Source organism: Oncorhynchus nerka, linkage group LG6 (assembly GCF_034236695.1).
Source record: "Oncorhynchus nerka isolate Pitt River linkage group LG6, Oner_Uvic_2.0, whole genome shotgun sequence".
Taxonomy (NCBI): Eukaryota; Metazoa; Chordata; class Actinopteri; order Salmoniformes; family Salmonidae; genus Oncorhynchus; species Oncorhynchus nerka.
Window position 1 is genome coordinate 79875211 of NC_088401.1, and position 12936 is coordinate 79888146.

Below are 12936 nucleotides of genomic sequence, written 5' to 3' on the forward strand. Positions count from 1 at the left end.
GGTAGAGGAGGGGGATGTTGGAGGAGAGGGGTGTTGGAGGGGAGGGGGTGCCAAGGCGTAGAGGAGGGGGTGTTGGAGGGGAGGGGGTGCCTAGGGGTAGAGAGGAGGGGGATGTTGGAGGGGGGGGTGCCTAGGGGTAGAGGAGGGGGTGTTGGAGGGGAGGGGTGCCAAGGGGTAGAGGAGTGGCGGGGGTGTTGGAGGGGAGGGGGTGCCAAGGGGTAGAGGAGTGGCGGGGGTGTTGGAGGGGAGGGGGTGCCAAGGGGTAGAGGAGTGGGGGGTGTTGGAGGGAGGGGGTGCCAAGGGGTAGAGGAGTGGGGGGTGTTGGAGGGGAGGGGGTGCCAAGGGGTAGAGGAGGGTTGTGTTGGAGGGGAGGGGTGCCAAGGGGTAGAGGGGGGTGACTAGGGGTAGAGAGGGGGGTGTTGGAGGGGAGGGGGTGACTAGGGGTAGAGAGGGGGGTGTTGGAGGGGAAGGGGTGACTAGGGGTAGAGGAGGTGAGTGTTGGAGGGAATGTCTAGGGATAGAGGAGGTGAGTGTTGGAGGGAATGTCTAGGGATAGACCCTAGGCGTCCTAAAGAGCTTCCTTCCCTTGTCCCATTAACCTTCACGATGACACATATGAAATGTGAAACAGGGCATAGATAGATGAAAGCACTGTTTTGGGACTCTACCAGCATTCTAACTAAAAGAAAGAGAAGAGCTATAAAGAATATCTAACTGATGAAAGGTCGTGACAGCAAGGAGATAAGGAAGGAGACAAGAAAAGGAAGTTGTCTAATTAAACTAGGACAGGCCTGGATAACTGAGTAATGACTTGACTAGTACATAACATGTAAAACCAAACCATAGTCTCCTCTGCCCCTGTATGTCCCAAACATCACCCTCCACCCCATAACACCCTGGTCTAGTCTCAGTACAGGCTGGTCTTCTTCATGATGCGGAGGAACTCTCCCTGGTTCACCTCTCCGTCTCCATCCCTGTCTGCCTCCTCGATCATCTCCTAGAAGAGTGGAGGTAGGTAGGTATGAGGGGGAGAGAGATGGAAAGGTAGGAGAGGAAACGGGAAGGAAAGGGAGGAGGGAAAACGGGACAGGGAGGAGAGGAAGCAGGGGGCGGAAAGGAAGGAGGGAAAACGGGACAGGGAGGAGAGGAAGCAGGGGACGGAAAGGGAGGAGAGGAAGCAGGGGGCGGAAAGGGAAGAGGGAAAACGGACAGGGAGGAGAGGATACAGGAGACAGCAGATTCACAGTAAACCAATTAAACAGAAGCCTTAGCAGTAGACCAGTATATTTATCTTTAAATTATTATTATTATTTTTTGTTTTAAAGCAATCTTGTATCCTAACCTAAATCATCCTGTATGTTCACGCTGTGTGTACAGTACTCTCCAGGTTTGGGGAAAAGGTGCTGTCTGTGTGTGTGTGTGTGTGTGTGTGTGTGTGTGTGTGTATATACAGTGCTGTCCAGATGTATACCTCACCTGCAGTTCCTCGTCAGTCAGGCTCTCTCCCAGTTCCTTAGCGACCCTCTTCAGGTTCCTGAAGGAGATCTTCCCCGTCTCATCATCATCAAACAGACGGAATGCTTTCAGGATCTCCTCCTTAGAATCCTTCTCAGCCTGGGTTGGTAGACAGTTACAACACAATAATGCATTGTGATACACTATCAATAACATACCCCGTAATACAACACTCATATACACACACACGGAAAGCAATCAGACCTCTTGACTTTTTTCCACATTTTGTTCAGTTAGCCTTATTCTAAAATGGATTCAATTGTTTTTTCCCCCCTTTCATCAAAAACAAGTTTCTAGAAATTTTTGCAAATGTATAAAAAATAAAAAACGGAAATATCACATTTACATAAGTATTCAGACCCTTTACTCAAATCAAATTTTATTTGTCACATACACATGGTTAGCAGATGTTAGTGCGAGTGTAGCGAAATGCTTGTGCTTCTAGTTCCGACAATGCAGTAATAACCAACAAGTAATCTAACTAACAATTCCAAAACTACTGTCTTATACACAGTGTAAGGGGATAAAGAATATGTACATAAGGATATATGAATGAGTGATGGTACAGGGCAGCATACGGTAGATGGTATCGAGTACAGTATATACACATATGAGATGAGTATGTAGACAAAGTGACATAGTTAAAGTGGCTAGTGATACATGTATTACATAAGGATGCAGTCGATGATATAGGGTACAGTATATACGTATGCATATGAGATGAATAATGTAGGGTAAGTAACATTATATAAGGTAGCATTGTTTAAAGTGGCTAGTGATATATTTACATCATTTCCCATCAATTCCCATTATTAAAGTGGCTGGAGTTGGGTCAGTGTCAATGTCAGTGTGTTGGCAGCAGCCACTCAATGTTAGTGGTGGCTGTTTAACAGTCTGATGGCCTTGAGATAGAAGCTGTTTTTCAGTCTCTCGGTCCCAGCTTTGATGCACCTGTACTGACCTCGCCTTCTGGATGATAGCGGGGTGAACAGGCAGTGGCTCGGGTGGTTGATGTCCTTGATGATCTTTATGGCCTTCCTGTAACATCGGGTGGTGTAGGTGTCCTGGAGGGCAGGTAGTTTGCCCCCGGTGATGCGTTGTGCAGACCTCACTACCCTCTGGAGAGCCTTACGGTTGAGGGCAGAGCAGTTGCCGTACCAGGCGGTGATACAGCCCGCCAGGATGCTCTCGATTGTGCATCTGTAGAAGTTTGTGAGTGCTTTTGGTGACAAGCCGAATTTCTTCAGCCTCCTGAGGTTGAAGAGGCGCTGCTGCGCCTTCTTCACGACGCTGTCTGTGTGAGTGGACCAATTCAGTTTGTCTGTGATGTGTATGCCGAGGAACTTAAAACTTGCTACCCTCTCCACTACTGTTCCATCGATGTGGATAGGGGGGTGTTCCCTCTGCTGTTTCCTGAAGTCCACAATCATCTCCTTAGTTTTGTTGACGTTGAGTGTGAGGTTATTTTCCTGACACCACACTCCGAGGGCCCTCACCTCCTCCCTGTAGGCCGTCTCGTCATTGTTGGTAATCAAGCCTACCACTGTTGTGTCGTCCGCAAACTTGATGATTGAGTTGGAGGCGTGCGTGGCCACGCAGTCGTGGGTGAACAGGGAGTACAGGAGAGGGCTCAGAACGCACCCTTGTAGGGCCCAAGTGTTGAGGATCAGCGGGGAGGAGATGTTGTTGCCTACCCTCACCACCTGGGGGCGGCCCGTCAGGAAGTCCAGTACCCAGTTGCACAGGGCGGGGTCGAGACCCAGGGTCTCGAGCTTGATGACGAGCTTGGAGGGTACTATGGTGTTGAATGCCGAGCTGTAGTCGATGAACAGCATTCTCAAATAGGTATTCCTCTTGTCCAGATGGGTTAGGGCAGTGTGCAGTGTGGTTGAGATTGCATCGTCTGTGGACCTATTTGGGCGGTAAGCAAATTGGAGTGGGTCTAGGGTGTCAGGTAGGGTGGAGGTGATATGGTCCTTGACTAGTCTCTCAAAGCACTTCATGATGACGGAAGTGAGTGCTACGGGGCGGTAGTCGTTTAGCTCAGTTACCTTAGCTTTCTTGGGAACAGAAACAATGGTGGCCCTCTTGAAGCATGTGGGAACAGCAGACTGGTATAGGGATTGATTGAATATGTCCGTAAACACACCGGCCAGCTGGTCTGCGCATGCTCTGAGGGCGCGGCTGGGGATGCCGTCTGGGCCTGCAGCCTTGCGAGGGTTAACACGTTTAAATGTCTTACTCACCTCGGCTGCAGTGAAGGAGAGACCGCATGTTTTCGTTGCAGGCCGTGTCAGTGGCACTGTATTGTCCTCAAAGCGGGCAAAAAAGTTATTTAGTCTGCCTGGGAGCAAGACATCCTGGTCCGTGACTGGGCTGGGTTTCTTCTTGTAGTCCGTGATTGACTGTAGACCCTGCCACATGCCTCTTGTGTCTGAGCCGTTGAATTGAGATTCTACTTTGTCTCTGTACTGACGCTTAGCTTGATTGATAGCCTTGCGGAGGGAATAGCTGCACTGTTTGTATTCGGTCATGTTACCAGACACCTTGCCCTGATTAAAAGCAGTGGTTCGCGCTTTCAGTTTCACGCGAATGCTGCCATCAATCCACGGTTTCTGGTTAGGGAATGTTTTTATCGTTGCTATGGGAACGACATCTTCAGCGCACGTTCTAATGAACTCGCACACCGAATCAGCGTATTCGTCAATATTGTTATCTGACGCAGTACGAAACATGTCCCAGTCCACGTGATGGAAGCAGTCTTGGAGTGTGGAGTCAGCTTGGTCGGACCAGCGTTGGACAGACCTCAGCGTGGGAGCCTCTTGTTTAAGTTTCTGTCTGTAGGCAGGGATCAACAAAATGGAGTCGTGGTCAGCTTTTCCGAAAGGGGGGCGGGGCAGGGCCTTATATGCCTCGCGGAAGTTAGAGTAACAATGATCCAGGGTTTTACCACCCCTGGTTGCGCAATCGATATGCTGATAAAATTTAGGGAGTCTTGTTTTCAGATTAGCTTTGTTAAAATCCCCAGCTACAATGAATGCAGCCTCCGGATAAATGGTTTCAAGTTTGCAAAGAGTTAAATAAAGTTCGTTCAGAGCCATCGATGTGTCTGCTTGGGGGGGGATATATACGGCTGTGATTATAATCGAAGAGAATTCTCTTGGTAGATAATGCGGTCTACATTTGATTGTGAGGAATTCTAAATCAGGTGAACAGAAGGATGAGTTCCTGTATGTTTCCTTCATCACACCATGTCTCGTTAGTCATGAGGCATACGCCCCCGCCACTCTTCTTACCAGAAAGATGTTTGTTTCTGTCGGCGCGATGCGTGGAGAAACCCGTTGGCTGCACCGCCCCGGATAGAGTCTCTCCAGTGAGCCATGTTTCCGTGAAGCAGAGAACATTACAGTCTCTGATGTCCCTCTGGAATGCTACCCTTGCTCGGATTTCATCAACCTTGTTGTCAAGAGACTGGACATTGGCAAGAAGAATGCTAGGGAGTGGTGCACGATGTGCCCGTGTCCGGAGTCTGACCAGAAGACCGCTACGTTTCCCTCTTTTACGAAGTCGTTTTTTGGGGTCGTTGCCTGGAATCAATTCCGTTGGCCTGTTTGTAAGGCAGAACACAGGATCCGCGTCGCGGAAAACATATTCTTGGTCGTACTGATGGTGAGTTGACGCTGATCTTATATTCAGTAGTTCTTCTCGACTGTATGTAATGAAACCTAAGATGACCTGGGGTACCAATGTAAGAAATAACACGTAAAAAAATCAAAAAACTGCATAGTTTCCTAGGAACGCGAAGCGAGGCGGCCATCTCTGTCGGCGCCGGAGTGTAGACCTACTCAGTACTTTGTTGAAGCACCTTTGGCAGCAATTACAGCCTCAAACCTTCTTGGGTATGATGCTACAAGCTAGTTACATCTGTATTTGGGGAGTTTCTCCCATTCTTCTCTGCAGATCCTCTCAAGATCCTCTGTCAGGTTGGATGGGGAGTGTCGCTGCACAACTATTTTCAGGTCTCTCTAGAGATGTTCGACTGGGTTCAAGTCCAGGCTCTGGCTGGGCCACTCAAGGACACTCAGAGACTTGTCCCGAAGCCACTCCTGCATTGTCTTGGCTGTGTGCTTAGGGTTGTTGTTCTGTTGGAAGGTGAAACCTTTGCCCCAGTCTGAGGTCCTGAGCACTCTGGAGCAGGTTTTCATCAAGGATCTCTCTGTACTTTGCTCTGTTCATCTTTCCCTCGATACTGACTAGTCTCCCAGTCCCTTCCACTGAAAAACATCTCCACAGCATGATGCTGTCACCACCATGCTTCACCGTAGGGATGGTGCCAGGTTTCTTCCAGACGAGACGCTTGGCATTCAGGCCAAAGAGTTCAATCTTGGTTTCTTCAAACCAGAGAATTTTGTTTCTCATGGTCTGAGAGTCTTTAGGTGCCTTTTGGCAAACTCCAAGCGGGCTGTCATGTGCCTTTTACTGAGGATTGGCTTCTGTCTGGACACTCTACCATAAAGGCATTGTTGGAGTGCTGCAGAGATGGTTGTCCTTCTGGAAGGTTTTCCCATCTCCACAGAGGAACTCTAGAGCTGTGTCGGAGTGACCATCAGGTTCTTGGTCACCTCCCTGACCAAGGCCATTCTCCCCTAATTCCTCAGTTTGGCCGGGCAGCCAGCTCTAGGAAGAGTCTTGGGGGTTCCAAACATCTTCCATTTAAGAATGATGGAGGTTACTGTGTTTTTGGGACCGTCAATGCTGCAGACATTGGTCCCCTTCCACAGAACTGTGCCTCGACACAATCCTGTCTCGGAGCTCTATGGACAATTCCTTCCAACTCATGTTGTTTTCTCTGACATGCACTGTCAACTGTTGGACCTGATATTGACAGGTGTGTGCCTTTCCAGATAAATGTCCAATCAATTGAATTTACCACAGGTGAACTCCAATCAAGTTGTAGAATCATCAAGGATGATCAATGGAAACAGGATGCACCTGAGCTCAATTTCAAGTCTCATAGCAAAGGATCTGAATAATTATGTAAATAAGGTATTTCAGTTTATTTTATTCTAAAAACCTGTCAAGGGGTCTGAATACTTTCCAAATGCACTGTAGTTGGGAACTAAAATGTACAACTCCTGTCACATTTTTTTGTTGCTAAATTGCAATGTTACAAGCACGAATAAAAAGCATGAGCTGGCGCACACCCAGAGAAAATGATTTAGTGTCGAGGTGTTGACTAACGGTGAATAAACTGTAAGCTATAAAAAGTCACACTCTATATATAAACCCACAGAAATGTATTGGGTAAACCACCAACGATTTGCAATTTCTGTGCCTTCTTCAGGGTGGTCATAAATACTTGAACCAGGTTATGTAGACAAACTGTGCAATTAGTTCAACCAATGACAATAGTGAGGGGTGTGTCATAATTATTAGGGTGATTAGAATTAATTGAGTGAAACTGTTAAAAGACAATAGTTTACAGTATGTTGAATATATTAGGCTGTTATCACATGGCAACAAATAGATATTGTACATAATATTAGTATCAACATAAACAATAATGTAATTTAATTTCACATATATATTTGTTTCCAATAAATATAATTTGTTACATGTAATCTTTTGGTTTAACCATAATGCACAATAAGCATCATCAACAGGGGACATATTGGGTGTACGCTGATCAGCTGGGGAAATAATATATTCATTTATAAGACTTTGTTCACTTGAGCACCCAATTTTCATACTTGAGTAAAAGTAAAGATGCCTTAAAAGAAAATGACTCAAGTAAAAGTGAAAGTCACCCAGTAAAATAGTACTTGAGTAAAAGTCTAAAAGTATTTGGTTTGAAATGTACTTAAGTATCAAAAGTAAAAGTATAAATCATTATACATTTCTTATATTAAGCAAAACAGACGACAACATTTTCTTGTTTAAAAAATTGACAGCCACACAGGCACAGTTCAACACTCAAACATAATTAACAAATTAAGCATGTGTGTTTAGGGAGTCTGCCAGATCAGAAGCAGTAGGGATGACCAGGGATGTTCTCTGTTTAGTGAGTCTGCCAGATCAGAGGCAGTAGGGATGACCAGGGATGTTCTCTTGATAAGTACGTGAATTAGACAATTTTCCTGTGCTGCTAAGCATTAAAAATGTAATGAGTACTTTTGGGTGTCAGGGAAAATGAAAGGAGTAAAACGTACATTATTTTCTTTAGAAATGTAGTGGAGTAAAAGCAAAAATTGTCAAAAATGTAAATAGTAATGTACAGATTCCCCCCAAAAAACGACTTAGTACTTTAAAGTATTTTTACTTAAGTACTTTACACCACTGTTCGTAAGAAGGACCTAGAGATCAAAGTCAATATTCAGACCACTAGGGGTCAATGTTTTAAGACAGTATATCCTGTAGGTCTCCCTCTGTATGAGTCTGATCTCCATGTTACCTCCTCTCCAGCACAATATCACATCCACAGTGGAAAGCTGTTTTGAATAAGGACAAATGTGAATTTCTATGTGTGAAATTTCTATGTGTGAAATTTCCTAAGCTACCAACTTTTTATACAGTCGCTAAATCACACAAATAAGTGTCTCCTCCCCCAGGTAGACCCAGTGTCTCCTCCCCCAGGTAGACCCAGTGTCTCCTCCCCCAGGTAGACCCAGTGTCTCCTCCCCCAGGTAGACCCAGTGTCTCCTCCCCCAGGTAGACCCAGTGTCTCCTCCCCCAGGTAGACCCAGTGTCTCCTCCCCCAGGTAGACCCAGTGTCTCCTCCCCCAGGTAGACCCAGTGTCTCCTCCCCCAGGTAGACCCAGTGTCTCCTCCCCCAGGTAGACCCAGTGTCTCCTCCCCCAGGTAGACCCAGTGTCTCCTCCCCCAGGTAGACCCAGTGTCTCCTCCCCCAGGTAGACCCAGTGTCTCCTCCCCCAGGTAGACCCAGTGTAGCAGCAATCGACTCTCTGACGTCTAACGTTTCTAAATGGCACTACAAAAACATCCTTCTTCAGACACCCACATACAGGTCGAAAACAATCCCTGTTAGGAGTATCATCTCATGCAAGACAAAGGGAGTAATCTATCTCATCACCTGTTCATGTGGAAAAGCCTACGTAGGACAAATGAAAAGACAATTAAAACAACGCAGAGCTGAACACCGCAGCTCAATCAGGTGTAAGAACACTGACTATCCAGTAGCAGCGCACCTTGTTGAAGCTAACCATCCCATCTCCTCCCTCAAATACACAGACATTGAGCATGTTGCTCTACCAAGGAGAGGAGGTAACATCGAGATCATACGTCTACAGAAGAAGACCTACAGGATATCCTGTCTAAAAACATTGATCCCTGGTGGTCTAAATATTGACTTTGATCTCAGGCTCTTCTTAAGAACAATTTTTAAAAAATGTTTTCATGAATATATTATTTCCCCAGCTGATCAGCGTACACCCAATATGTCCCCTGTTGATGATGCTTATTGTGCATTATGGTTAAACCAAAAGATTACATGTAACAAAAATTATATTAAATTGAAGGCAAACATATGTGTGAAATGAAATTAAACAACATGTTGATGCTAATATTATGTACAATATCTATTTATGTTGCCATGTGATAACAGCCTAATATATTCAACATGCTGTAAACTATTGTCTTTTAAACTTTTTCACTCAATTTATTCCAATCACCCTAATAATTATGACACACCTCACTATTGTCATTGGTTGAACTAATTGCACAGTTTGTCTACATAACCTGGTTCAAGTATTTATGACATCACCCTGAAGAAGGCACAGTGATGCCGAAACGGTGGTTTACACAGTGTGCGACTCTTTTTATTTATTTTTATAGCTTTTACAATGTTACAAACACTGACAGTGTTTGTTCTTGACAGTAAATAATTTTTGACAATTATTATGATTTTTTAAAATTCACAATGTTGTTTTTCTTACCATCTTCTGAGTCATGACGGTGAGGAAATCAGAGAATGAGATCTTTCCTGTTTCGTCCTTATCCACCTCTGTTATCATCCTCTTAATCTCCTCTTTCTTCGGCTCAAACCCCAGCGCCCTCATAGCAACCTAGAGAGAGACAGAAGAACAAACACCAAAAGCACTCACAAACTTCTACAGATGCACAATCGAGAGCATCCTGGCGGGCTGTATCACCGCCTGGTACGGCAACTGCTCCGCCCACAACTGTAAGGCTCTCCAGAGGGTAGTGAGGTCTGCACAACGCATCACCGGGGGCAAACTACCTGCCCTCCAGGACACCTACACCACCCGATGTTACAGGAAGGCCATAAAGATCATCAAGGACATCAACCACCCGAGCCACTGCCTGTTCACCCCGCTATCATCCAGAAGGCGAGGTCAGTACAGGTGCATCAAAGCTGGGACTGAGAGACTGAAAAACAGCTTCTATCTCAAGGCCATCAGACTGTTAAACAGCCACCACTAACATCGAGTGGCTGCTGCCAACACACTGACACTGACTCAACTCCAGCCACTTTAATAATGGGAATTGATGGGAAATGATGTAAATATATCACTAGCCACTTTAAACAATGCTACCTTATATAATGTTACTTACCCTACATTATTCATCTCATATGCATACGTATATACTGTACCCTATATCATCGACTGCATCCTTATGTAATACATGTATCACTAGCCACTTTAACTATGCCACTTTGTTTACATACTCATCTCATATGTATATACTGCACTCGATACCATCTACTGTATCTTGCCTATGCTGCTCTGTACCATCACTCATTCATATATCCTTATGTACATATTCTTTATCCCCTTACACTGTGTATAAGACAGTAGTTTTGGAATTGTTAGTTAGATTACTTGTTGGTTATTACTGTATTGTTGGAACTAGAAGCACAAGCATTTCGCTACACTCGCATTAACATCTGCTAACCACGTGTATGTGACAAATAAAATTTGATTCGATTTTATTTGAAATACAACCCATATTTATGTTGATTTATTTGAACTTTTGTACTTTAACTATTTGCACATCATTACAACACTGTATATATATATATATATATATATATATATATATATATATATATATATACACATAATATGACATTTGTAATGTCTTTATTCTTTTGGAACATCTGTATGTGTAATGTTGACTGTTAATTTTTATTGTTTATTTCACTTTTGTTCATTATCTACTTCACTTGCTTTGGCAATGTTAACATATGTTTCCCCATGACAATAAAGACCAATGTTAACATATGTTTCCCCATGACAATAAAGACCAATGTTAACATATGTTTCCCATGACAATAAAGACCAATGTTAACATATGTTTCCCCATGCCAATAAAGACCAATGTTAACATATGTTTCCCATGACAATAAAGACCAATGTTAACATATGTTTCCCCATGCCAATAAAGACCAATGTTAACATATGTTTCCCCATGACAATAAAGACCAATGTTAACATATGTTTCCCCATGACAATAAAGACCAATGTTAACATATGTTTCCCCATGCCAATAAAGACCAATGTTAACATATGTTTCCCATGACAATAAAGACCAATGTTAACATATGTTTCCCCATGCCAATAAAGACCAATGTTAACATATGTTTCCCATGCCAATAAAGACCAATGTTAACATATGTTTCCCCATGCCAATAAAGACCAATGTTAACATATGTTTCCCATGACAATAAAGCCCTTGAATTGAATTGAGAGAGATAGATAAAAACAGATGAGTTGGTTAAAACCAGGTGTGTTAGTGTTGAGTTGGAACAAAAACACCCTGTAGCTCCCCAGGACGATCTTTGTTGACCGACACTGTACTATGGGTACTGTAGTACATCATGTTACACAAATATTGTCCCTGTGCATAACCCCTAACCCTGAACCTCTGACCCCTGACCTTTAGCTCCTTGACATCAATGTATCCGGAGGCGTCGGTGTCGAACAGTTCAAAGGCCTCTCTGATCTCCTGTTTCAGTTCCTCAGTGAGCTCTGACTTGGGGTTGGACTTCTTCCTGGGGGGAGGGACCGGACCCAGGGACGGCCTCTTTACACTGGTTGCCTAGCGATGGCAACAAGGAAACACATTAAGGCTTGATGGGCGTATCTCAATGGTCTTAAGTAGATTCCTTGTCTAATCTCCTTCAGTCCAGCTAGATTCAGTTATTGAGATGTAGCCAGGAGATAAAGAGAAATGGAAAGCCTTAGAAGGGTGTGATTTTAATTTATATGTATAGACAAGTCATCTTGTATCTGCAAAAGGTCATTTAATTTAAAAAAAAACTTTATTTAACTAGGCAAGTCAGTTAAGAACAAATTCTTATTTTCAATGATGGCCTAGGAACATTGGGTTAACTGCCTGTTCAGGGGCAGAACGACAGATTTGTACCTTGTCAGCTCAGGGATTTGAACTTGCAACCTTTCTTTGTTCTTACCACTAGGCTACCCTGCCGCCCCAATGTAAAGTCAGATAGCCTAGGGGAAACATACCATAAATAGGGCGATGATTTAAGTACTAATAAATAAAACATGACTGTCACTATAGCTGATTATTTACAGATAGCTGGCAACAGAAGGCTAGCGTAGACATGGGAAAATATGCACCACTACTTTTTTCATTCAATTTATTCACACCCCATTATTAACCCTTTCAGATAATATGCACGTGCTTCCATTGATTGAGTAATAAGCAAGCCTGGTATTTCTATCGCACAGCCAGTTAGGGTTAATATAGGTTGTGGGAGCCTCAGCGTAGCGAGGCCTCTTGTCATTTTGTAGCAGAAGCACAAGGAGCGTCAAAACAGAACTGCAACACCGTTAATTAATTGCGCTCCAGCATTAGTCTACTCACCATTTCAGATGATCACTCGCGAAGACAGACACAAGAGAACCGTAGATTTACTGAAGAGTGCTCTGTGTAATATGTTTACGTCCCTCCTCTCTCTCCTCCTATCATCTAGGCGGGGATGAGATCATAGACAGAAGACCGGACCGTTTATTACAGGGGCTGCAATAACAGATATGCAGTTATTATATCTCAATGTTACAATAGGCTTAATATAATTTTGGGCTAATAAATTAAGTTAATAAAATGAAGATTTCCAGTCAATGAGCGCAGTATTATGTCTGTGCTATGATAATCCTTCTGCACGCCGGGTATACAAAATGCCACATTCAGAATGGAAACAATTCGTATGAACGTGCCGAGCAAGCTAAATCGAGTGCATCGAGTCGGGCGAGAAGATTATTGGTTGTTGATGACATGTGGTATAAAACGTTATATGACAATTGGCTAGATTAATGGTTGGAGCTCTGATCCAGAATCTGTTCTCCGTGCGCCAATTTATCTGTGGGAAATATAACAACGGATACAGGATCAGGTTTAGGGGCGTTTACACTTCTA

General features: G+C 44.1%; 1 protein-coding gene across 2 annotated transcripts; it reads right to left on the minus strand.

Annotated features, from left to right (window-relative positions):
- Positions 1-417: 417 nt before the first annotated feature.
- LOC115130986 (uncharacterized) lies at positions 418-12860 on the minus strand. Of its 2 annotated transcripts, none has more exons than XM_029662601.2 (5): positions 12385-12832; positions 11434-11595; positions 9468-9596; positions 1477-1614; positions 418-997 (listed from the first exon to the last, which is right to left on the minus strand). In XM_029662601.2, exons 1-5 carry the CDS (start codon positions 12385-12387, stop codon positions 908-910), a joined length of 522 nt encoding a protein of 173 aa, XP_029518461.1. In that variant the 5' UTR covers positions 12388-12832; the 3' UTR covers positions 418-907. The 2 variants fall into 2 exon arrangements, with proteins under 2 accessions (XP_029518461.1, XP_064875990.1); XM_065019918.1 differs by having other exon boundaries at positions 910-997; positions 1472-1614; positions 12385-12860.
- Positions 12861-12936: the final 76 nt, after the last annotated feature.